This window comes from Melanotaenia boesemani, chromosome 13, assembly GCF_017639745.1.
Source record: "Melanotaenia boesemani isolate fMelBoe1 chromosome 13, fMelBoe1.pri, whole genome shotgun sequence".
In the NCBI taxonomy this organism is placed as follows: domain Eukaryota; kingdom Metazoa; phylum Chordata; class Actinopteri; order Atheriniformes; family Melanotaeniidae; genus Melanotaenia; species Melanotaenia boesemani.
This window is the reverse complement of record NC_055694.1, coordinates 33,361,503-33,389,274: the sequence shown is the minus strand read 5'-3', so window position 1 is coordinate 33,389,274 and position 27,772 is coordinate 33,361,503. Positions and strand designations below refer to the sequence as shown.

Sequence of the window (27,772 nt, the reverse complement as noted above, 5' to 3'; positions counted from 1 at the left end):
CCTCCGTTATGAAACAGAACCCTTCACCTCCGACAGATTTAGCATAGATATGATATTTTAACTGAGAAGAATTTTCATTGCTTTACGTTACATATATTTTAGGACTTAGAAAGGACACATTTAATGTCTTTGATAACCTCTTTAGGCCTTAGACCAATCCCTCTCAGAGCCGTCGCTGGCCAGCAGCGTACCGAGGCCAGCTGGCCAGCGATGGCATCTCTTTCTTAGGACAAACGCGTGACGTTGCAGCTGAGTTTTACTTTACACATCGCATCAGCAACCAGATAGAAACACAGTGGCTGTCTGAACCCACACCCGAAGAAACATAAGAGGACTTTACTGGAAGAAGAAAGGACACAGACAGAGAGTGAGACAGAGCAAAAGATAAGAACAAAGTCAACATCAGACTGACTTTTCCTGGCAGGAGTTCACGGTAAAGGTAGAATGCAAGATGGATGCAGAATGAGGCATCCTTAGGGGGCTGAGAAAATCTGGCAAAGTTCTGTAGAGCATCTTTAATTTCAGGTGAAACTGTATGATATTAAGATGTCTTTTGTGAGATGTGACCATTACAGAGTTACAAACTCATGGCAAACCTGGGGCCGTTTGTATCAAATTTCATAAAATTACTCCTAAGATCACTGTTAAGAGTTGACTTACGAGTAAAAACAGTTAAAAATGTTTAAGGTTCTTAATAAGGTTGAGGTCAAGGATAACAGTGGCCACACCATGAGTTTTTCTTCCTTTAAACTAATAGCAGCCAAAGATTCTGCTGGTATTTCTGCAGCATGGGATGGAGCGTTGTCTCTGCTGCAGAAGGAAAGCTTCTCCCTTTTATACCACGGCAGGAAGTGGTCAGTTAGAAAGTGGACGGATTTAGCAGAGGTCATTTTGACACCCTGAAGGGTCCTACCATCTCACCCCCCAATTATTCCAGCCCCAAGCATCCAGACCTCCATCCAACTGGACCATCCAGCGCAGCATGAGAGAGAGTTCACCAGCAGCTTCAAACACTGGCTTGCAGCTCATCAGTGGTTGTTTAATATGATGCATTTGCCTGCCCTGATTTGTTCTCTGAATCCTAAAAATTCTTTTTACCAATATGATGAATTCACAAGTTTATCTGTAATGTTCAAAGTTTTCATTCCTTTGAGAGGAAAGATCACCCTGGTGCTCAAAACTGCATGGAAACTGTGACTTGCTTAATATTGTTGAAGTAGTGTCCCTTCACTGAAGCTCACCTGTGTAACTAATGATCAAACCTGTCTGAGGTTGTTATCAGCGCCCTAAAGCAATTTCCTTTTATTCAGGTTTAACCAGCGTTATAGCCTAATTATCTTAAAATATATGTGTGAAACTTGAGCACACACTGCCGGGAGCTGCAAACTTCTAGGAAGTATTTGAGTGTTCCTAATAGAGCTACTGCAAACATACAGATTTTTTTAAGGGAGTGTTAAATAAAATGCATTTATATGGAGCTTTATTACTTTAATGAATCCCTCAAAATGTAAGCCAATATTTACCCATTGAAAACACATTCATGTAATATATGAAGCACTTTTTCTGTCACATATATTCATACTGAAGATGCATCACAGGGAATTGGATGTTCAGTATCCTGTGCTATGCAGATCAGAGGTGTCAGGAATTGAACCACTGGCATCCTGGCAAAGTCTTTTCTTGACCACTCATCATGTCCATGCGAGCACTGAACTGAATAGTATGAGCATGTACAATAACTGTGTGCAAGGTCATACTACACAACTCATTGCACATTGATGTTGTTGCTTAAATAGCTGCCAACCGGTGCAGAGCTTTGGGAGAAAAAAGGGAGTCCTCTATGTAGCTTAGGCTGGAAGCAGTCATCAGTGTGCCATCAGTGAAAACATTTTTCCACCTTTCCCAAATCAGTGATGCATTCAAGGAAAATGAATCCAGGCATAAGAGAAAATTATTAATAAAAACCCTTTAGGCATCTGGACATAAATCATGTTGTTTCAGAATATTTAAAGAGATTATGTTCAAAACACCTTCTAGTGGATGCTGTAATCACAAGCTTCTAACTACTCTCTTTTGATATTAAATACTGCAAAGCACAAACATTCAGAAAGCCCATAGCCATAAATATTTACATTATTTCCTTCCAAAACAACTTGCAGTCACAACTCTAACAGCACAGTGGCAGAGAGTTGCAGAGCTGAAAAATCTGGAAACAGAGAGTTATCTGTGAGAAGCATCTCTGTGGTCTGATATGCTCACAAAGCTAAAGATATGCCCTGGCAAATTCAATTCACCAATGCATTAATACACTTGCAATTCTCTACCAGCCTTAAGGCACTGGAGGCAATTCCCCTAACAGAAAAATAAACGCTTCACACGATGGGGCTTCTTGATGTTTGGAAGTGGAAACTGGGATTTATTATTCTATGACCAAAGACAGAATTGGTGCTGTTGGAGGACACTGGGAAAAAACAACAACTGACCTGGAGGATCTGCAGCAAAAACCCTGAATACTACATCATAGGATGGGTAAAGCATGCTAGTCTTTGTTTTATCCCACAAGCTAAACAAAGAAAAACCATGAGGCAGATTTGAAGAAAAGAAAAAGAAGCAGCCTTATGAGAACCACATGTATACATATAAGTGCATGAGACACAGTCTGATGCTCCCCCTCTTCACACACAAACATTTTCAATGATCTCAAACACCTCCAAACACAAGGCTGCATGTCCCCACATCCTGCACATGGCCACCAACAGTGAAGAAGCTCTCACTCCTGTGGTGCTGAAGCTGTTCTTCAGATTAAGAAAGCGTAGGTAGCACTTCTGGAGCCTCTTTATCTGCTCGATAAGGTGATTTTCAAGCACTCCTCCACATGACCAGTGAAGCATTTATAGTACATCAAATTAGTAACCAATAGGCAGCAGTTATAACTCTTCTGTGCAGATACTATAGCATCGTTATATTGGACTCAAAGCGAGTAGCAAGTTGCCCATCAAGGCTTTGACACTGTGATGCATGTAAAATAATTTGTAGCTGTGTGTGCATGTATTCACTCAAGCATGTAACATTGAGAAGATTAAATATGAGGTTGCAATGCTGCAAGAACCAGAAGGGCATAGACTCAAGAAGCTTGTTCCAAATAAGTTTCATCCCAAAATACTGAATACTATCCATATGCCACAGTATCACAATGTTTTTATCAGGGGTTTCCTACAATGGTTGAGCTGCAACAGTTCAGCAAAGCTACAGGGTTAAGTAGAAATGATAAACTATTGATTCATAGCACATCTAACACCACTGCATAACCAAAGCTCATACTGTAAGATCAAGAAAATATGTGCAAGGCTTCCTTTGACGTTGGTGCTGTGATGGTATATGAGGTCAGCCACAAACCTTTTTTTATAAGAAACAATCTGTAGGGGTATATGAGGTGACAGCAGAATATGTCATGGCACTTTCATTTAGGAGACCATTTGTGACCACAGTGCAAGTCACAAATGCCCCCTCACAGCTGGAAACAGGAGTCTGGTATCAAAACGCCTGTTTTGTCATCCGCTCCCATTTTCAGCATAATGTTGAGAGCTCATGGTCATTTCTGATGTTCTGCAGGGCACGTGGATGAGATTTCAACAAAATAACTGGCATGCACTGATCCTGCACCCTTATGCTTCCCATCAGCCCAGTGTTATTCAGCACACCACCAGTTCAAGCACATCCTAACTGGCAACATTCACACAACCAGTCTGAAGTGAAACACTGTTCATCACAAGTTCTACTTCTGCTATGAAACATCAGAACTGAGAGCTTCCTGTACTGTAAACTATCACGTCTTCAAACCATGTTTTTTTTCCCTCCAACTTCTGAATGGTTTCCATTTACAAGAATAAAACAAAATTACCTGAACAATGGCTGTTTGCCATCTCCCAGTCCTTCCAATTTCAACACTGTTTTTGCACCTTAACAGCAGCTCCTTTATGATCCAGCTGCAGACCAGTCCTGCAGTCTTCCTCCTGCCCGTCCCCACTCACAGGGCAAGTTTCAGTAACACCTCTGAGCCATTGCTTTGTCATCATCTATTTCAGCACAACAAATGTCTCATATTCTCTGTGGCATACTTCTCACACTGATTCTAATGGAACGCCAGTCCAGTAATTTCACCAAGGAACCAGCTCATGGCTGTTGAGTGAGCTCCTCTTTGGATTCTGTCATTGGTATGTTGTTATGGACAAGGCTGTCCCTTTTCACTGCTTCTTGACAGACCTAAATATTTTCTTTTTCTTTTTATTAAAACTTCATACTCATTATCAATTCTTCTTAGCCCCTTTTCCCAGAGTGCGAACCATACCGTGGGCTTAGGGGGAGCCGCTTTTTTGCATTTCCCATCTTTTTTCGGCAAGTAAGAACATAAGCGTACCAATACATAATGGTTAACAACTCTTATGCAACAATAATACATAACAGGTGCAAATGTCCCTTGCAAAAAAATTTTTTACCACTCTTTTTGCGAAGATCAACTTACATAGTAAATATTCCCCACATATCACACACGTACACAGCGATGCTTGCCATACACAATATAATGAGCAATGATGGTTTCCCATATTGTAAATAGTTAAAGCAGGTCTTACCTTACCTTTTACGCATTTACTTCTTTTATTTTGTATTTAACGTAGATCTACAGGAAGTTTAACTTGGAGCGCCGCCATGCTTCAGTGGTCACAGTAATTATAGCATCCATAGACATGCTTTAGGCTACAGTGAATTTGTGAGCAATCAGCATACATTTTATTGTCAGTATTATATAGCTCCCCCAACATTTCATAAATCATGTTTCTAGGGGAGCTCATGTTTCATTAAGGGGAGCTATAGCTCCCCCAGCTCCCCTGTGGTTCGCACCCTGCCTTTTCCACTGCAGGAACTTTTTCAATTTACACAAGATTTTAAAAAAATTCCACGGCCATTACAAACTTTCCTTCACCCTAAAAATTTCCCTGAGAAAAAGCACCCAGTAGAGGGGTAGGACTTTACAGATTCCCTGGAATTCTTGAGGGGAAGAACTCTGGTTGTTGGAATACTTTCAGCATTGCACCCTTCTATTCAGCTTATGTAAATAATCCAAATTTAAGGAGCTTTGAAAAATGGACAGACAATAAGGTCTAGGTTCATGCGAGGTGGATGAGGTGACATTTAATGCGTCTTCCAGTTGGCATCAGAGTGTCTGGAAGATTAGCAACAAGCTAGCAGAGTCGAATGTACAACACACAGAAACAAATCTGGGAAAGATTAAAGAAAATGAAACAAGATTAGAAGAAGCTGAAGTTCAACAGTTGAGTCAGCTGCTGAACCAGCCTGGTTAGAATAAATACTCCGGAACCTTAAGGTGCGGTGGAAATGCAAAACACACAGAAAACCAGGAATTCTTTTCACCTGGTAACTAAATTCCAGCTAATACTTTTTTTTTTAAAACTTATGCTTTGTGAATCCCAGCTGAGAAATTTCTTGTCTGAATTGAACCCATCCTACCTGACTCAAAGCTATACTAGGATATACGCCGTGGGGTTCCGGCGCCCGGGGAGCAGTTGGGGGTTCAGGGCCTCACCCAGGGACCCACAGTGGTTCACCTCAGTTGCCAGCCAGAGGACTTGAGCCCAGGTCCTCCAAACCCACCTCTTTAACCATGAGGTAAACACTGTCCCCTAATTGTGGGAAATGTTGGCGGAAAACCCCCTTTTGTCTGAACATTTTATTTTGCTGCTCTGTTCATGAAAAACTATCCATCCATCCACCCATTTTCTGCCGCTTATCCGGAAGTCGGGTCACGGAGGCAGCTGCCTAAGCAGGGACATCCAGACTTCCCTCTCCCTGGCCACATTCACCAGCTCATCCGGAGGGATCCCAAGGCGTTCCCAGGCCAGCCAAGAGATGTAGACCGTCCAGCATGTCCTGGGTCTTCCCCGGGGCCTCTTTCCAGTGGGACGTGCCTGGAACACCTCACCAGGGAGGCGTCCAGGAGGCATCCTAACCAGATGCCTGAGCCACCTCATCTGGCTTCTCTCGATGTGGAGGAGCAGCGGCTCTACTCTGAGCCCCTCCCGGATCACCGAGCTTCTCACCCTATCTCTAAGGGAGAGCCCGGCCACCCTGCGGAGAAAACTAATTTCGGCCGCTTGTATTCGCGATCTTGTTCTTTCGGTCACTACCCACAGCTCGTGACCATTGGTGAGGGTAGAAACGTAGATCGACCGGTAAATCGAGAGCTTTGCCTTTTGGCTCAGCTCCTTCTTCACCACGACAGACCGATGCAGAGTCCGCATCACTGCAGACACCGCACCGATCCGCCTGTCGATCTCCCACTCCATCCTTCCCTCACTCGTGAACAAGAACCTGAGATACGTGAACTCCTCCACTTGGGGCAGGACCTTATTGCAGACCCAGAGAGAGCACTCCACCCTTTTCCGGCTGAGGACCATGGTATCGGACTTGGAGGTGCCAATTCTTATCCCAGCCGCTTCACACTCGGCTCCAAATCGCTCCAGTGAGAGCTGAAGATCACAGCCCGATGAAGCCAACAGAACCACATCATCTGCAAAGAGCAGAGACCCAATCCTGAGGCCACCGAACTGGATCAGAATGGAAGAGGGTCCAGTCCCTCTCAAGGACAGTGGTTCCAGAGCCCAAGCCGTGCGTCAAGGAGAGTCCAACTATATCTAGCCGGAATCGCTCAACCTCATGCACCAGCTCAGGCTCCTTCCCCACCAGAGAGGTGACATTCCACGTCCCTAGAGCGAGCTTCTGCAGCGAAGGATCAGACCGGCTGGGTCCCTGCCTCTGGCAGCTGCCCAGCTTCCGAAAAACTATTTAAGGTAGCTGATCTCACTAACTGAATTTAAAGCAGGTGTATGTAACTTAAATGCTTTAAGATGTGCATATTTTTAACAATTGTTTGACATCATTTACCTTGGGTTTTATTATTTAATGGGAGAATTTCATTTTTTGTGATTCATGTGCTGTTTTCAGACGACTGTGTGTGTTGTGTTTTCTAGACTCAGCTGATGAAATATTATCAGGACAGAACAAGTAGGAGGTGATAAAATACTGTTGCCAATGTTCTTGGAAACTCAAGTGACAAAGAACACATTTTTAAAACTGCGTGCTTGTATCCGGCTTCAGTCAACCAGGAGGTACCGGAAGACTTGCAGGAACTATAAATGTGTGTGTGTGTGTGTGTGTGTGTGTGTGTGCATTTTATGCAAACATCAAATCAAGCTGCAGATCATTTTGTATTTGGTGATGCTTGTTGGAGACAAAGCTGCAACTCACCATACTGGATTGGAGATGTCTCTTTTTAAGTTAAATTCAACGATTAATAGAAACGTGAAGCAATACAATGATTTGATTAAATTTAGAATTAAATCTTTTAAAGATGTTTGAGATTTTGTTTTTAGTTGACTTTCTGGATGCCATCTGACTTCAACGAGTGAAGATAAGCATTAATCAGATCATCGTGGGAAACAACTTTGCTGTTTGCTCCAACATGAAGTAATCTAAAAGTCAACCTCAATGAGGTCAGAGTGGAAATGAATTAGTAACTTCAACTGTATGTTGTTATTTGTCTACACCCATATTTATCCAGAGGACCTTCACCAGATGGTTTTTAAAGAGCTGATACGCTAGAAAGCATTATGATTGCAGATGAATTAGAAAAAATCTGGTCCTACCAGACATCCAAGTCCTTTTATAGCTTATGTAGCAACAGTGCTATAAAAACACCAAAACTTACAGGAACAGAAGCAATGCAATGCATCTACATACAAAGAAATTCTACACGTTTTCATTTGCTTAGCCCTGTAGAGGCTCGTCTGAGGTAGTTTGAGATATTGGGAAAGTGAACAGACAGTATTTCTCCTCAAAGCTTAAATCTTTTTGGGATTATATGTAAGGATCTATAACATCACATAGATCAACATTTTTTTAATTCGCGAGCTGTCATCTAAACTTTAACAATACTAATTTGGTCAGCATCTTTTGTGTTCCTTGAACACCGTCAGCCATTTCAGTGTGACAGCCACTTTGTTTGCTGGAAGTCCATGAACCTGGAAAAGCATGTGACTGAATAGCAGCTTGACTTAATGATGACATAAACATGTTAATTTGGGACTTAATTTGTTCATTTTCATCCATAATGTTAATAAATTAGTTTAAACCAAATTTGAGGCAGTTTAAATTTAGTTGGTGGTCATTGTTTTAATTTTTATGGCTGAGAAATTGTAGTAAAAAGGTGTTTGCCTGTTTAAAACAGAAAAGAGTACTTAAATTGTTTGTTTGACCCTAACAGAAGAATCCATACCAGCCTATGAACAGAAACGTTCCTTTTAAAAAGATTACTGGGGTTTCTGGGTTGAGACAGTGGTTGCTATCTGACTGCTCGTGGTTCTGACTTTATAAAAAAATACTCTCTGATAACAGAAAGGAAAGATGGCAAAAGTCAGATAAATAAGGTCTAAATTGTAATAACAAGCATAGCCCATAATGACCTCTATCCGAGGCAAAGTTAACCATGTTTAACTTCAGGACTGACAAGACAGCTGAAGATCTGTGCTTCCAGTCTCTGAAGGTGTCTTCAATCTGACATCATGACACCATGAAGTATAATGAATTCTGCATTCAACCATGGACTTGGTCATAAATGATTTTTAAGGATAATAATACAAAAATCCTCTTTTAGCTTTGTCATTGTCCCTGATTACCAGCCTCAGTCTGATTTCCAGGCCCTGCAGGGTGAACGACTTATACTGTAAGCAAATGGAAAAGTGAGCAAAAACATAAAAAAGTAATTTCTCAATTAAAATACTGCATTGCTTCTATTTGGAGGGTTGCCCTCTGGCACGTCTGCCTCCTGACCCAAAACGTAATGTGACATTTTCACAATGGCAATATGCAGTAAACACACACGTGCACACAGAAACCCGCATGACTGCACACACAAACAGGTCACTTTACACAACTGATGCGTGGCCATGCTGACGAGACGCTGAATTATGGGTGATTATTTTTACCATTTATGTGCAGAAATATATGAAATGAAAGCACCAGTCATTTCATCAGATTCACTTCAGCTTTAAGGTTTCCCATAAAACTACAAAATAAGATTTAGCGATTATGATCTTTTGAGCTGGATTACTTCATAATCTGTGAGGTTTTCTTTCTTGTTGGGATTCTGTTTCAGTTCTTGTTATTTCCTCCGTCTGAGTACCAGCCAGGCTGTAGTTCCGCTGGAGTTTTCTGTTATTTAGTTCAGTTTCTCAGCTTGTATTTCAAGATTTCTTCCTTCCTGTTTTGTGTTGTTGACTTTGTCCCTCGTTTATTCTTGTGTTTGCGTCCTGCTTCTCTGTTGCGCCTGCTCCTTGTTGATAGGCTGTTTAACCTGCTGAGCTTTCCTTGTTTGTCTCTGTTGACACTTTTTCTGTCGTCATCTGTTTCGTCAGTTTGCCAAATGGTTTAAGTTCAAGTTTGAGTTCAAGTTTATTTGTATAGTTGTCCAAAGTGCTGAACAATAGAACAACAAACACTCCACAGTTGAAAATAAAACACCACACAATAAAACAATAAAAACATAAAAAAATAAATTTGATAAAAAGATAAAATCAATTAAAGAATAAAATCAACAAAACTAGAATAAAAACTAAAATAAAAAGTAAAACACGTGAAGCTCAGTTTTGGTCAAATGCCAGCTAAAAGAAGTCAGTTTTGAGTAAAGACCAGAGACAGACTGAGCGGCTCTGTGAGGAGAAGCTGTTCCACAGCTTTGGAGAAGCAGCAGAGAAAGTTCTGTCACCCTGGATTTAAGTCTGGCAAACGGGACCTTTAGAAAAAGCCGTGTACAGGACCTCAACGTCCTGGCTGGAGCAGGCTGACAAGTATGAGGGAACCAAACCATTTAAGGCTTTAAAAACAAGTAATAAAATCTTGTGCTGGGTCCTAAAACTAACTGGATGTCAATACAAGGAGGCGAGCACTGGGGTCAGTTTTGTTTTTTAGTTTAGTGCTTTGAGAAATTTATCTTATCAAGAGTCTTTTCATTGCTTCCCGCCTGCCTAATGCCGGTGGTCCTATGAGTCCTTCACCTCTTTAGAATGGATTGTGGCAGGTTACGGAGGGAAAGGGGTGGAGTGTTGCTTTCCTATTTATTTATTTACAGATCCAGAGAGTTAACTGGTTCAGTTAAATTTATGTTCTTGCTTTTTAATTTACAAATTAGTTCATATAAGTTTGACAGAATGAACATAATTAAAAAAGCTTCTCACTTATAAAATGATGGTTCTTTGTTAGGACGGTCTACGTCCAGCAGCAACATCAAGCTGCTGATGAGCTGCTGGCGTTGTAAACGAGCTTCTGCGATACAACACTCAGCAAACATGATAGAAACTGATCATTTGGGATCACAAAACAAACATTACGGGTTCCTGACCTGTGACTTCCAGGGAGATAAAACACTGTCAATCCAAACAAGAACCTGATTACAAGCACCCTGTCAATTCCATTGTATTCACTTGCACATATTGTTAACTCAGCCTAAATTCTTCTGAACAGAGCTGTAAAATAAACCTATTTCCATCCATCACTACTTCGTGTTTATTTCATTCAAATGGAGGCCCTCACAGGAGGATGAAAGGAAGACTGGATTCATTTTTGAAACGGATTATTTGGTGTTATCATCAGTTTAATAAAAATCGGTTAAAAACAGGATATAAATAACATGTTCCATAATATTAGTTTTATAAATACTTAAAATGGTTGGACTGGTTTTAAAATGAGAAGTTTCTTGACAGAAACTTATAAACACAATCATTTAAATGTGGATTTGATCTGTTACCTATATCATGACTGGTCTTATCTGTGCAAATATGGCAGAAAGCGAGACTATAAACATTTAAATAACAGTTTCATTTGTCATTTTGGAAGTATCTTATTATGAAGTCCTGGCCTCTTTATAAATGAGAAGCTATAGAAATCTCTCAGCTGTGTAAGGATAACTTTTTGAAAGGCTCATTTGAGATGCACCAAAAACTGACGAGTCAGTTCAGTAGCGCTATAATGTTGAAAAAAGCATTGTCCTGTCCAAATACTACACATTAATTTTAGGTTTAAAACCTCCACAACCACTCAGCAGATTTCCACTCATGGTCCTCTTCATGATGACAGCCCCATTTTTTTATACCCCCATTGATCAGCACTTTGACCGATATGTCTGAGAAGATGATGCACGCTCATGATAAATGCTCTGGAAATTGATGCACAACAGGAAATAAAACTTGTTCTCCGTGTCAGGCTCCACCGTCTCGTCTCCACAGAAATCATCAAAGTTTTAAGTAGATAAAATGAGAATTTTGCATGTTGTCTACAAGATGAACATCTTGTATTTTTGACACTCGATCTTACATCCACATCTAGCCGGAGGTTAAAAATGTCAGTTTTGGATGCACCATTACAGGCACAGACTGTGTGATTATAAACCTATTTTATAGAAACAGAAATAGATTTACTCCCAGCATGATCAGTATTAGATGTAGGGTCAGTAACCAGCCTTGAATAATCATCCATCCACCCAACTCTCAGTCAGAATACTGAAACATGACTGAAAATATTATGCAGACATTCGCAGTGACACCAGCTTGGCACATTTTCCTACCTCTGCCACAGCTTTAACGTCAAAAGGCAGCAGATTTTCTGACAGTAGAAAGCAATTCAACTCCTGCCCCCAGGGCCTTTGGGCAAAATCCCTCTGATGCTTCCAAAAGGTCATCATCATTCCTGTCAAATACTGCCTTGACCTGAGCAACCTGAGACTTATTAAAGAGCATGCGGGATTACATTCATGCCAGAGGGAACAGCCCTCAGCTGACATGTTCATCAAATACTGACAATGTCCCACGTGATCAGTCATTTTGAGACAAGCCGTCATTTCTTCCTTGTTGGCATCGTGGTTGCAGCAGAAACTCTCCTGAGGAGCTACTTAAGGTATGAAGAGAAGAGTGAAATCTCACAGAGGGCCAGATAGCTGATCAATATTCATGCAAGTAAGCTGGTCGCTTGTGTAGGTGCATCACATGAAATCAGAGTTGTGGTCTGGTAGGTCCTTACTGTAATTTACTCCGTCGCTAAAACATAAACGTGCATCGTTGCAAAGCTTTGAAATAACCTTTGAGATTAAGACAAGGTAGTTGGAGTCTCAGTAAATCTGGAAAATAATCCAGATTATAAATGCAACTGAATGCATTTAATCACACGTTTCTTTAGATAGTTTTTTTTATTAGCATTTATGTTTTTATTAAAATGCCAAACAACAACAACATTCTCGAACAAACTAAACACATCTGCAATGATCGACTTTAAACTTTAGCTTAGTGGATTGTTTTTACACGACTTAAATGTTTAATGTCTTGCCTCCTCTGTCATCGTCATCATTCTCCTCTTTCTCTTTTCCTGAAACCAGCCTCGTGCTTTACGCCATCCAACCACAACCACATTTAATTTTTCCTCTGTTTAAAATTCGCACCTCATTCAGCTGCACTTTGTTCAGACAGACAGTAATGGGTTAATGACACCACACAGCCAATGGATGCATAATACGTCATGACATAGTGCTCATGGGAAATGTAGTGGTAGCACTGTCAGGACAAATGACCAAAATGATTTGATTCATTCATCACCTGCCAACCTGAAGTAAGTTTACATTTAAGGCTGTCAAAATTCATTTTAATCTATTGTTGGTGTTTATTTAGAGCATTTCATTGTTAATGTAAATTAAAACACAGTCAAGGCTATTTTACATTTGTCTCATTGTCAACTAGATTGAAATTTAAATCGTGGTTTATATGAAAATGTTTTTAATTACAGCCTTCTGTTCATTTGTACTCAGCAGATATTTGCAATGTAGCAGCCACTAACAAAGGTTAATTCAGCATCCATCTTCATCCTGCCTCTTCTCTGAGCTCTCTCCAATCAGGAAAAGTCAGTCCGATGTTGACTCTTGTTTTAACTCTTGCACCTTTCTGTTTGTCTTTTCCTCTTTTCCTCGTGTCTTTGTACCAGCCGGTGTGTTGCTATCCAGGTGTGAAGCATCAGGATGCTCCAGGTCAACAACATCTATAGGAATGTACAAAATGTTTTGTGACAACTCATCCTGTGAGCCTATCCCAGCTGCTACACATAGAGGCAACACACAGAGACCAACAACCACTCACCGCCACTCTACAAAACCCCCCAAATTATTACTGATAACCAGAGGTGTAACAGTTTGAACCCTGCTTAAATAACAGCCTTGAGAAAGACACTTCACCCGCCTTCCTCCAGTGATGGCAACTCTGGTGTATGAATAAATGTTAGGTGTTGGTTGGAGAGACTGCCACACTTCCATCAGTCTGTTCCAGGACAGCTGTGGCTCCACATGTAGCTTATCACCACCAGTGTGTGAATGTGCAGAGAATGAATAATATATTCAATGTAAAGTGCTTTGAGTGCTTTGAAAAGCTGTATACAAAACCAATCCATTATTATTAAAGAGTTATGCATGGTCCTTAGCAGTGGGTTTACATTCACGTCTCTTTCACTTGCCTTCACATTCATCATCAGAAACATAGAAGCAAAGTTTAGGACATACATTTATATCAGGTAACACGGAGAGGTGCTTTTATTTGTCAAAGCTGCTTTATTATTATTATTATTATTATTATTGAACAAACTACAAAGAAGTGCTGAATTAACAAAGATCGGCTGACTGCGTTGACTGTTAGGATCACAACATTGCAAATTCCTGGAGGAATTCTGAACTGAACATTACCTGGAATTCGGAAAACAGCTGTTGTTTGGATGGTGGGTTACATCCCAACTTGGATGTAACCCACCATCCAAAACCAGCCCACTCCTTCTTGTACATCAACTTGAATGAAACAGCACTTGAATTGTATTTTCTTCCTGCGGCCTGCAGGGGGCAGTAGGTTGGAGGTTGCCCCTGTGGGTCTTATTTAAGGGTACAAACAAACAACCTATTCCTTCATATTGATTAGTTGTCTTATTATGGCTGTTATTTGCGAATTCAGGCTAATTTATACCTGGTAATCAAAAAGATTTTATATGAATTAACTGATGCTGAATTTCAAAGTCTCAACCAAAGGAACCAAAGATTTATGATTTATGTAATAATAATTAAATCAAGTGCAAACAGATCAGTTTTTATTGGTGGTGGAGAAAAACTTCTGTGAGTAATAAATACGTTAAAGTGAAAACAAAGGCGAAGGTACCATGGCTGCAAGCCTCCACACCCCATCGTGGAGTGTAAACATTAGAGCTACAGAGTCTGGCTTTGTGCATGTCTGATTCTGACACTCAGCATCGCTTCTCCGGCTGAGCCGAGGTGATCCAACACTAGTTGGATAGCGCTGATGGGGAGGTTTAGATACAGATGACTTCAGCTTTCTCCCTCTTTATGTAATCTCTCTTCTCATTCTCTCACCTCTCTGCTTGTTTCCAGTTTGGATGCTGAGCAGATACACTTGTGATGGTTCTTTGCTTTAGCAGGAGCTTGCTGGCATAATGCCTCAGTTTAAAACAGGGTTTGAGCTGGGGAGGATGAGGCGATGGCATTTTACTTTATAGTCAGATCTAGTCCAAAACTCCACAACTCAGAAAGAACCTCTTTCTAAAAATAAACCTGTCAGCAACATATAAAATAGTAACTGTTCACACGAGCATGTGTAGAGGCAGCGACAGCCCCAGATTTGTTCCCACATCAGCCTAAGTAAACTCTTTTTCTTTTACAGTTCTCCATCCTCATCCAGAGCTGGCCCGAAGCAGCATGCACGGGAAAGCTTGGACTGCTTGCTTATCTTACCTTGCTCTCGGCTCAGGCTGCGAATATTCCTGGAATCCTCCATTGATGTATTCCCAAAAGAGACGGAGCTCCATGTGCTGCTATAACAGGGATGGAGGGGCTGGCTTCACCCTAACTACCATCTGGAGAGCTGCTACTGTCAAAGGCATGCCTCCTCCTTTGCGTGTCATCATCCGAGGTGTGACAAGACAAGGCTTTTGGGGTAACCTGCTCTCCTATCCCCTTTCTACTCTAACACTCTTCTACAGCCTTTCTTCTCTCCTCAGTTTCTGTCTCTATTCAAGCTCATCCTTATGTGCTAATGTGGTGGGCAACAAAGACAATAGTGTGATGTTACACACTTCTTCTGCCTCTACTGTACAGAGTGAAGGGGATGCAGGGAGGCGGGGGAAGGGGGGATGTTGCCTGGAGAGGTTTGGGAGCCTGCTCAGTGCAGCCGACCACTCACAGCTCTGTACGAGAAAGAGAAGCGCTTTGCTCAGTGCCGATCACCTGGGAGAAGCAGCACTAGCAGATGGAGAAAAGAAGTAGAGACAGGAAGAGTGCATTGGAAAAAGGGGGAGGGAAACTGAATGGGAGGAGGAGCAGGAGGAGAGAGAGCGGAGAGAAGACATGGGCTGAAATGCATCTGCCGAGATAAAGGGGTGGACAGTGAAGAAAAAGAAGAGAAAGAGGGATGCAAAAGGCGCGAAGAAGGCTTGGTGGCTGCAAGTTGCAAAGAGCAGCAGCACGTGGCACGCATGTTTTATTCAACAAGGAGCTGCTGGGGGAGACAACCAGCCAGGCAAGGATGGGTTTGTCCCAGCAGGAAGCCAAGAAAGCAGGAGACAAAGACTGCATCAATCCTCCGTTACAGTAAAACAGTTACAGCTGGTACCACAGTTTGTGGAGTTTCAACATTATCGGTTGAACAGCACAAAGGTGATGCATCTGAAATGAACCGATATCTCGCTCTACAGCTCTGCAACCAGGTCTGATGCAGAATTTCACTTCAGATCACAGTTTTATAATTTCACATGGCAGTGATGTGAGATAAAATAACGCAGTTTTCCTGTAAATTAGTTGGTTTTTACCTAAATTCTACTTTACAAAAAAGTGAAAATTGTAGGAGAAAGGTTATTCGTCTCAAAGGGACATTGTGTAACATTTTCTGTTGTTTACTGGCCAGAATCCATGTCTGTGTGTATGTGTGTTATTACTGGAGAATTAATGATCTGACACATTCTCATAAGCAATGAATTTTAGATTTGTTCATACATATGACGGGTAAGCGGAAGGAGAAGATAAACGAGAGCGAGTTACTACACCGACAAAGTGGAAAATCTGTAGATTATTATTCACAAAAATGAGGGACCATGCAGCAGCAGCACCAGAGCCGTTTCACCATCGCCAAGAAACTGTGACTAAAAGCTGGTAGGAAGGCTTTATGAGCTGGTTTTACTGGGTCAAAAAACCGTTGCTGTGTCGAGGCCCTTTTTCCTGTAGAGATCTGTTCCCCCTGTGAGAACCATTTTTCCCGAGAACACTGAGGAACCATATCTGACAGCTTGATGGGATGCGGTTTGCAATTTTTATGAAATCATGAATTTCTTCACCTGAGTGAACGCTCCGTGAACTATTGGATGACGTGCTTTCATCGGTGTTGTCGAGCTTTTTGAAACACGGCGGCTAAAGTGAGACACTACAAATTTTTTCCCCCTTTCCATTAAATTATGCGCCATTTTGTATATACAAACGTGTACGACACATCTTACACACATCTTGCTTAATACCAACAACAGTCTGTCAGTTTCTGTTGTAACAAAGAAAAGAATTAATGACAGCAAGCAGAGGAACAGAAAGAGATTCTGTTTCCCACCCGGTACGCTGTCACACAGCTTCCTCCCACCCTCCAAAGACATGCATGTTAGGTTAACTGGTCTCTAAATTCTCCCTGGGAGTGAGTGTGAGAGGTTGTTTGTCCCCCTCTGTGTTGGCCCTTTGATGGACTGTTCAGGTTTGTGTGTATATATATATATATATATATATATGTACTCATGTCATGTACTTGCCCCAGTCTTAATTTTTGTTAGTTTTGTAATTCCAACCTGAAACTTCTGCACCAGTCTGCCTCCTGCCTCATAACCCTGCACTCCAAGCCTCAACCATGACAACAATTATATTATAATATAAATATATCACAAATTATTATATCCTTCTGATATTTTTTATTATATTTGTAATTATTATATTACTCAGTGTCTTCTTTGTTCTTAAAAATGAATCCACTTTGCAGCCTCAGTTTAAATCACCTGGTGTTGGTCTTCATTGTCTCACAAATCGCATATAAACTGTATGCTTTGTGAAATACAGATGTATTAGACCGCCTCAGAACCTTGTCATTTTTTCATGAATTGCTGAGGAGGAGGTATAGTACCGGAACATCAACAAAAGAACACCATAAAATATTTTAAGCTACTTCCAACTATTGCATGAATAATACACAGTGTAGGTTGTCTCACCTGATGCATATTTTATGAGGCAGGAACAACAAACCTCTGATGTTTTCTACATTTTATCATTCTGCCACAAAGTCATAATCCAGGAGCTAAATCTAAACTTGTTTTTTAACCAAGTATCCTAAAAAAACTAAAGTTTTATATTAGCACGCAACTCTTCCTGCTGCTTGAACTAGTTGTGGGTATGCAACACTTGCTGTCCATTGAGTCACATCACAGTACAACAGCAGGGACTGTTTCACACCATCGGGGCCTCAGGCCATCTCTGACAGCATGGAAGAGCATGGAAGCAGTCCATGAGGAAGATCTGCTCTCATAGGTGTGAATGGACGTTAATGAGCTAGTAGTTGGGGGCAGGAGACTGAATGTGACTCACAAGCAGAACTATACAAATATGTAAGATATGATCAAAGGCAGCAGAAGCAAATGTGTGTCATTTATTTACCAATAAAAAAAAAAAAAGACAAAATGCAGAAGTAATGTTTTAAAAACTGAGTCCATCTCGTGATTCAGCAGCTTGTAGAGGCAAATTAGCAGCAATAACTTCAAGTAATGATTCCCTGCATGACATCAGTCTCTCACATGGTTGTGGAAGAAATTTTGTCCATTACCACATTTTTTTCTATCCCATTGCTTCAGCTCATTAAGGTTTGGTTTTTACAGTACTCTGAAGGTCGAGCATCCCAGCATTTCACTGGATCATGGATCATGTCAACACGCTGATTCTTTTCTTATTCAGCCTTTCGGGTGTAGATCTGCTGCTGTTTGGGGTCTTTGTCCTGCTGCATGAGACAGTTTCAGCCAAGCTTTAGCACCTGGACAGATGGATCACATCTGACTCTAGAATACTTTGGTCCAGAGGAGTTCATGGTCCATTAAATGATGACAAGGTGTCCACGTTCTGTAGCTACAGAAAAAGCCCAGATCATCATCCCTCCACCACCATGTTTGACAGTTGGAATGAGGGGTTTGTACAAATAGGCTGTATTTGTTTTTTAGTGCATTCTGACCAAACATCTCCATTTCAGTCTGGTTTGAACAAAGGACATTATTCCAGAAGTAAGTCTGTCAAAAATAAGGAGTTAATGGGGGTAACTAATTTGTGTAATTAACTGAAGTAATCTTTTTAACACAGTTAGCACATGTACATGTACCTTGTCTCTTGTAGTTTATTGTTCAAGTGAGAAGGAAGAATCTAGCGGTTCATGGTTCATACCAGCACCAATTTAACTGGTATGAACATTTAAGACCTACTCGAACACAGTATCTGACAGGTGGTAAAAAGGATTTATACTTCAGCTAAGCAGGGGCGGGTCTAGAAAAGTTTTAAAGGGGGACCAGGCAGGCACACTGACCAGGACAAGGGGGGCACAAATGAGACTTATTGTGGTTTTAGCCAGATGATCAGTTTTATCAGAGTTTCTTCAATATCAGCTGTTTAACTTCATTTGTCAACATCTAGTGGTTTTACGACAGATATCATCACCATGTGATCATGTGTAGATGGTTGGTGAGATGATGCTGTATGAATTCTGCATTATGATCTAGAACATAGTAGAGATGATGCAGAACAACACATAGAAGGACATTACATGCTGTGTAATGTACACAACATGTAAACACGAATGTTCAGGGTGTGTTTGTAGCGATGCAATACTGCCAACTCAGCACTGCCCACGAGTGACTTAATGACCAAGGCAACGTCAAAGACCCATGAAAGTAGTTTGGAAATGATCTTATAACCTTCCAGATTGATGGGAAGCACAGTTGCTTCTCTAAGATCGCTGCTGATGTCTTTCTTCCTTGGCACTGTGTTAACACAGCTGAAAGCTGAAGTGAGGTTAAGACACCCTTCTGCTAGAGGTGCTCACACTGATGATGCTGGCTGCTCCTCACGCTCTGAATTCTTGTGGAAGCATTGAATACTCAGCTTCTACATTTTGGTTAATTTTTGTTCAGCAACCAGAACTTTAGTCGTTATTTCCTTACACATAAAACTTTAGAATAAAATAGGTTGTAATTCCTTTTTCATGCAAATATGAGATAAATATTAAAGTACGCACAATGTGACATTTTTATATGTTTATAAGACAGGTCTGTAAAGAATTTGTGGAGGAAGAAAGGTAAGAACCAATCAATGTCACACTGGGAGCTCATTGTGCTTTCAGGTTATCTGCGCCACCATCTAGCAGTACAGCAGGTTATCTCCTGAGCTCTTGTAAAAGCAGAGGACTGAGAAAAAAGCTGTGGAGCAACGACTGAAGGAATAACTGAAATCGATAGTCTGTCAGCCAGACGCTTATCCTCAAGTGAAGTTGGAGAGCCAAAAGCCTCCACTGCCGACTCTTTGAAGGCTGATAAGAAACTCAAAATGGTCTCAGGAATCTCACCGACACTGTTACCACAAAGCTTGTTTCATTTCCTTCAAAGCTCACCTTTTTTTAGCTTCTACAAGTGTAGAAGTATTGACTCAATGACTCACGAGAGAAGGTCAAGCTTTAGTGGTGGAAACAAAACCCACAAATCTTTACAGACCTCTGGTATCAATGCTGTCACTTTAAAGGAAAAAGAAGTTTAAGTGGATTGTCTGAAACAGTGGAAATGTATCTTCAGAAAATCTCTCTGAGTTTTCCTCAGTCATGTTAAAGCTCTGTCTCCACAAATCCCACGTGAGAGTGATATTATTTCTGACAGTGTTGAGGATATTTTCTACTTTATTACACACAGAATCAGAAACACAACTCTTTTGTAAAACATGTTTAGCAAACGTGATAAGAGTAGAGAATGAGAGGGGATGTTAATAAGCTCAGCTGGATGAACGCATGCCAGCTGTGCCCTCCATGGATTTCTTATCAAATGTGTGAATTTCTACCTGTGTTTGTGTTAGTGGAAGACCACTAACTGTCTTAAACCAAATAGAAAAAGGAAAAGTTAATTTTTTCGATCTGGGGTGACAGAGTTCAAATGCAAGCACTTTTGCTGAAAACATATTGGCATGAATATTGAATTTGCTGCATGAGGTATTAGCAGCACATTAGCACATTAGCACAAAGCGATGAGGCATCAGCATAATATGCAGCAGGATGAGAAGCTGCAGTAATGAGCTAAATGATGGTAGAAGATCAAAGATTAAAGATTTCCTTTTTGAGGCCATTACAATATAATCTTCACTGGCTTCACAACCTGCAGTGACTGAGAATGTGGGGTAGGGGTGTGGCAACTATGGTGGAGGTAGGGGTGTGGTGGTTAGGGTGGGGGGGGTTGGGGTTTTGATAACTGTGGATGCATTGCAGCAGGGGTGTCCAGCAGCAGTCCTTGAGTGTTTTCCTGCTCCAACATACTTCACTCAAATTAATGAATCATTATGCAGAACTTCATAGGCTGCTGAATCCATTTAATTTGAGTCAGGCGTGTTGGAGCAGGGACACAATGAAAAACTTCAGGACAGCGGCCCTCAAGGACAAACTGGTTGAAAGAGAGATGAGAGATGAAACATCTTTACGTGAAAAATCTGGATGAGGTAAGTTGGCTGTTTTGGGATGCTGATTTAATGGTGCTGATTAACGTCCAGTCACAGCGCGTTTAAATGGACATTTGAGGTTTTCCTGTGGTGGTGCCAAGAGAACCAGATTTACCAAAACCAGTGACATGACCTTCCATCCTTAAAGCATCTCCCTCTTAAAATCCAGTCCATCAATGAAAATGAGCTACATCTGATTCTGGTGAGTTAACTATGAAAGGACCTACAGGCAAAACATTTGTTGTTGTACGAATGTTGTGGTGACAAATTAGACAAATATGACAAAATTTAACATTTTCATTCCTCTACATGAGTTTAGTGGAATTCCACTGAGTGGATTTGCCACAGCAGATATATTAAATCCATGAGAGGTTTTCATGTTAAATTTGAATAAGAACAAATTGGAAAGTTGTGATCTGACAAAGGGAACTGGATAGACCAAAGAAATGCAAAAATCTATCATATTAGTTCAACCACTTTTGCAAAACAATGCATCATTCATGAGCAAAAGAATTATACTGAGACATGTTTCACAAGTCTGCACACAGGAAAACTTCGTACCGACACACTACTTGGTTTGCTTGTATATATGGACGTTAATGAGATATATATGTATATATAATTTTTTTTTCTACCTGAAACTACGACTTTACAGAGCAGATGTACAGTACATGAGAACTCCTTCATGACTGATTAATTGCACGTAACTTTTGACTTTGCACTGCGCAATATTAGCAAAAAAAAAAAAAAAAGATTTCTTCAACACCCCTGTCAGTATGCACACACTAGCATATGCATGTGGTCATGGCCTCGGTGTGCTCAGGAAATCAGTCATCATTCTTGACAGAAAATAGCTCATGGGCTTGACTAACAAAGCACTCCTCCTTTAAGCGCTGGTGTGCACTGGAGTGTGTGTTTATGTGGCTACTGAGGCTTGATGACTGACTGAAAAGCAAAACTGTCAAAACTGCTTCATCTGTGCAGTGAGAGAACTTTGACAGCGACCTCCCCATGTTTTTTCTGATGCATTCAGACTGCTAGTTAAAGATGTTGTGCCTCCACCTGAATGATCTGTGTGAAGCACAGATGCAGCTTGCATTGTTTTTAGACTTGGTTAATAATGAAGTGTTGAAGACTATTGTTTTTCTATTGGCTGCTCCAGCAGCTGGAAGAGCAGATGTCTTGTAATTCATTGTTACATATTTTATTTAATCAAATCATCTGCTAGGCATCTTTCTAACAGTTTGACATGATAGAGGAAACTATCAGCCAGTATTTAACTGTCATTTTCCTGTGATTGGTTCACTCCTGATCTGGCCCCTGAGATTGTTAGTGTTGCAGTACAACCTGCTATCACTGCAATATCTGACTGTGTTCAGCCTAATGAGCAGGAATTAGGATTTCATATTTTGCCTAATATTCAAAGGGGGGGAAATGTGTTTGCATTTTTTCCAGAGGGGGTAGGAATGATGGCATTCTTGTAGCGAATGGAGATCTGTAGCCTGAACAGCATGAGAAAGCAAAAATAAACAGCTTAGATATTTAATAAAAAGAGATAAGTACAGAGGGAACTAACGTGCATTATGTCATTTAAAAATTCAGTTCAGCTTTATTACCTCAGCCAAGACGAAAAGTTGTGTTGTGGTTGGCTGCCATAAACATAGTTGTTCCACAGACAACAAGAGATCGTTCTTCCAACTACCGAAAAGACACAAAAGCCCAGAAAGACGTGGTAACTAGCTAGCGGCTATCAAGCGTGTTAATGCTGACGACCTTGGAGCATTTTTGCGACAGGGCCACACGCCACGGAGAAGAAGGAAAAAAACAAACTACCCACTGTAAGCTTTCTGAGTACTTCGGCCTGGCTGTACGTCATTGACCAATCAGCATGAGGCTGTGCCATTTAACAAAGATAAATTGGAAAAAAAAACAAACAAACAAACAATCAAGACCACCAAGACCAAATCTGGACATCAAGCAAATTTCCATAAAATGTGGGAAATGTTTAATGGAGGATTTTCGCGGTGGTGGTATGAAGAGAAAACCTGGCTAGCGGGCTGTGAGCTAGCCGGTGCGTTGTTCTGCTGCCCATGTTCTGTTCCACCCTGAAGGCAGTACGGTGGCCTCCATCTTGTGGACAATCCATCTGGCAAAAATAGCAAGAACTGTCTGGTTACCGTAACAATAACAAACTTCTGTTGGTGGTTTTTAAGAAGTTCTCCGTGTTCCTTGTAAGCAGCTCCTTCACGTGACGGTGAGCAGATATCAAGACATCCGTCCAGTCCAACGGCCACGAGCTTCGCCTCAGCCTCGACACGGAGAGGATCAATTTACTGTAACTGGATGACATCATGGATCATTTTCTATCAAAAACTGATGGAGAAAACAACACGGACGCTGATATGATGCAGGGTTTGGTTTCACAGGCAGGCTGTTGATGGTCATGTGACCACCGGGTGGTGATGTAGGTTTGTTCCTGCCAATGGGGAGGTAGGGATCATTTTACACTTAAAGCTTCTAACTTAAAAACTAATGTCTATGATCACTGGCAAAAAATAAGTTAATAAATAAATGACAATGGCTTGGCGGAGGTCTGCGTTCTGAGTGCTTCTAGTTCGTATATCTATTTATCTGGTTTGCCAATTTGTGACTTAAGACAGTTTTACAGACAGTCCAGTTCACTGTGGTCCAATTAGAATCATAACACATTTATTATTTGATCCACTTTAATCCATTTCATAATAACTGCGTTCATATAAAAATTATATATTAAAATAACTGACAAGCTAAGGAAACAAAGGATTGCATCATATCTTGTCTTTGATCCTCAGCATGCACGAGGTGGAAATAAAAAAACTCTCTTTTAACAAGAAGAAAAAACCTCCAGCAGAACCAGACTCAGGAAGAGCGGACCGGGTCCGAGTGGAGAGTTGTAAATGCATACCTGAATAAAATAACTTAACCAAACACAGGGAGGCGAACTGTTCTGCACAATAAACATAGGAGAAAATAACACTTGAATCAAATAAAGAATCCAGATGACCCAGCTTTTCTCCAGCACTTAAACACAGCATGTAAATGGAACTGTCTGGAGGCACAAAAGAAGCCTCAGAACTCTAAATCCAAGCTGATCTGTGCACAAATGTAGTTGCGTGAACACACTTTTAATGGTTTGCATGCACAGGAAGCTTTTTGATCAAGAAAATGATCACATCTTTGAAGCTGAGGGTGAAAATCTGCATGTAAAATATTCATGTTCATGCAGTTTGCAATGTACAAATGTGATAGTCAAACCACAAGCGACTGCGTTTCTTGACCCAAAGTCACACACAGTGGTTAACGCATTTGTGACAATTATAAGACTAATTTGTCTCTATAAGAAAGTAGCTGGTCAGATGGGAGATGTGGATCTCCTCAAATGCATTTATTTAAATCCCCTCCAGCTTCTTAGCAGAGACATTTTAACTGATTAAAAAAAAAAAAAAAACAGTTTGAATCAGAATAGAATCTGTTCTATAGCATTTTACTAACATCCATCAGATTTTTGTGTGAGTTTTTCTCTATTAATCGACCATGTATAAGACATCTAAACACAGCATGGCCAGAAACCAGAAAAAGTGGTGTGTCCTCTGATTTCTGCAAATCACAAATACCTAAAAATCTAAAGGTATTTCCATTTTAAAGAAGCTCTTTAAGCAGTCATTATTTTATTCTTTGAGTTGTGTAGGCAAATTTCTAATGCCCATACAGCTGGTGAGGCAGTGATATTAGTGTTTTACAGCTGTGTGAATCCCCTGTGAGAAAACAATGCTTTAAAAAATTGCTTCGTCTATAAATCGCCGGTCTTAGAGGATGTTGTACCACATCCAGGACAAAATGTTTCTCAACTAAAGCAGCTGTGCCTGGCCGGTTTGAGTGCAACCATTATCTCGTTTACCGCTCTGCTAAGAGACACTAGGCTTCGTTCTGAGAAGAGTGTGCATGGACTCATAACTGCTGGGCAGGCTGCACGGTTTCAGCCTAAAAATATGAGTGACAAAAGAGATTAAATTTACATGCTTGTTAATGCTTTTTTCGTGTAATCTATAACATATTCTAAAGTCTCTGCTCCTTACTATAGCCCACTTATACCTGTTCATGTGGGTGCAAATGCTAAAGAGTCCTATTCCCAAGGTTAACACCTGGGCCATCTTCCCTAGGTCTGCCATTGCCATGGAAACAAACAGGAGGTTGATGTTGAATTAAGAGATAGTGGCAAAGGTAAAAAAAAAGTTTCCAGTCGGTTTTGGTGAAGCTTTCTCTCCTGGAAGGCATTTTCCAAAAAGTTCTTTTTCAGCTCCCACTAAAGGATTTTTAATGTAGACGATGAGCAAAAACATATAGAAAAACACACTGTTATAATTTAAACACCTTTGTTGGTGTACAGGGACTGAGATGCCAATGAGAGGTTGTAGTCATGGTTGACCATTAGGATACTAATGCACATACTACAATGAAGAGCTGTGTGTTGAGCTATGTGGTAATTATAGGGTTGATCTTGCCAAGTAATGTACCATAGTTGCCTGGTTCACAGACACAGGGAACCCTGTTCATACATTTATTTTACACAGAGAGGAGAGACAGTGATCTGAAAGTTTGTACAAACTCCAGTTAAGGATACCACTTCCAATCCAGCCAAGTGATGGAAAAACAACCAGTGAAGGAGCACCTGCAAATAATAATAATAATAATAATAATAATAATAATAATAATAATAATATCACAATGAGTTTTAGCCATTAAAAATCCTACAAATGTGGCACCAACATCAGCAGGGTTTTGCTTACAGTCTGCAAAGTGGTCAACAGCTGAAACCACAAATCTTGCTTTTACTATCCTAAAAACGTGGAATGAGAGAAGTTAAAGATGGAAATTGGCTTAGTCCTGATTTCCCGTGATGAAACAACTCATCATGTAAATTCCAAAAGGAAATTTAGCAGCATGTTTTTCCCTTACTGTTCTGTTTGGTACTGCATACTTTAATCACTATCATTAAAAACTCATGTAAGTAAACCTGACTGAACCTGTTTAGGTATGCAGACTTAATGTGAGGAGAGACTATATCTTACGCCATTACTCATAACACTTTAAACCATTTGTTTTAACTTAAATCTTATTATTTCCCAAGACAACAGAAAAATACAGGCACATTATTGCTTCACTTTTTCCGCGGTGCAAACATTAAAGAGTGAAACTGTAATTGCAGATGTGACATTTGTATAATTTGTGATGGTCCCACCCTACATATGTGGATGATCTGAAATACTTGAAGTGTCCCCCCTTCAGCACGGCATAAATGTATTTACCAAGCTTTCAAACTTAAAGGCTTTTGTTCATATGACAAGCACCTTCTAGTGAGGAGTTTCTTGGTGTGAACTTACTGTTTCGTCCTAGAAAATTTAAAGAAATAATAAAGCTCATGATGATATGCTCCTCTGTGCTTTTGAAATATTGACATTTTGACCTTTATGAGCACCTCAGAAGGTGCTGTGCTTGAGTGCTTTGCTGACCTCTTTGAGAAATGAATGTTTAACTGGATTCATGCACTCTGTTTCTTTGCTAAAATCTCAACCTGTGAAGCTTCCTCTGTTGCTTTTTATCTCCCATCATGCTCTCGGTCTAACCTTGGACAGCAGCCTAGAAGCTCCGCCTCTCAAACCTCTTTCCTTTGGAGAAAAGCAGCTCAAATGTCAAATCTAATATTTCACCATGCATAAAACCTCATGTCTGCACATGCACACATCTATCCAGTATGAAAAGCAGCAGCTGACACATTAAGTCATCATATAGCCCGTGTTTTCCCCCTTCTCCCCTTGGAAGTGTTAGTGAAAGCGGAGAGGCTGTGCTGAGCTTTCCACCTGACACCCTGCTTGTTGCTTGGAAACCTCGTCAATAGAGCAGAGCAGATCGTTCAGGCAGGAAGTCAGTCAATGAAAAATAAAGTGGATCCGGTTGATTTTAAAAGTAAAACACTATATGCAGACTTTAGATTGCATTTTACTCTGAAACATCAACATTACGTCACATGTGGCAGCACGGACATCAAGCCGTGAGAGGGTCTCACGTGATACTTGACACCGTGGACGACGAGACATGTGTCTTGAAAGTCATTTTCTACAACACCACACATCCCTGTAAAGACATAACGCACCTGAGACACTGGTCGGACTGGACAATAACCCTTTGTTGGTTATTGTTCTCTTTAAATGGCCATAAGTGCACTATCGAGAGTTAACTAGAGATTCCAGCCACTCTGAAATGTGAAATTACTTAAGTTAGTCTAAGATGTTAACAACCAATGCACCAAACAAATACAGGCCAGATGAGCCAGCCATCACAAACTTGTGAACATGTCATTACTCTCAGCCATGCAGTCATTAAACACCATCACCATCCCATGCTTTCTCCAAAAATACTGTCTCATATTAATGCTGTGCAGGGATCCATAAATCCAACATGGCCTGATGAATTTCTGCATAAAGACAAACCACACTGCATGCTTATAAAGATAAATCAGTTGGAAACTATGACTGATATTTTACAGGAGAAGTTCAAATGTTGCTTTGCAGGAGAAGTCAGAGGTAACCATGAGGGTACCTCTCACTGCATAATGATTATCTCTATAAAATCATGATGGCAGACCAAGAATAAGCTTGTGTTGCTTCATTGACTGTATATCATAAATTACATCAGAGAAATGTTTCCAAAATGTAAGCACGGTCTCCCGTACACACAAATATACTTGCAAACAGAGCGTGGTAGTGAACTTTGATCATGCATGTGATTTCATCTAAGAGCTGCTCTGGAGGAAATAATGAACAT

At 40.7% G+C, this 27,772-nt stretch overlaps 1 protein-coding gene across 4 annotated transcripts in view; it reads right to left on the bottom strand.

Annotated features, from left to right (window-relative positions):
• plch2a (phospholipase C, eta 2a) overlaps positions 1-27,772 on the bottom strand; it is a 236,502-nt gene that overhangs the window by 97,222 nt on the left and 111,508 nt on the right. The window contains exon 1 of one of the 4 annotated variants that reach the window (XM_042003061.1): positions 14,894-15,275. The exons of the other annotated variants lie outside the window; for them this stretch is intronic. Within the exon in view, the coding sequence (XP_041858995.1) occupies positions 14,894-14,936 (43 nt within the window). The 5' untranslated portion in view covers positions 14,937-15,275. Of the gene's footprint in view, positions 1-14,893; positions 15,276-27,772 lie in introns of those variants that run through there. 4 annotated transcript variants of the gene reach the window in all.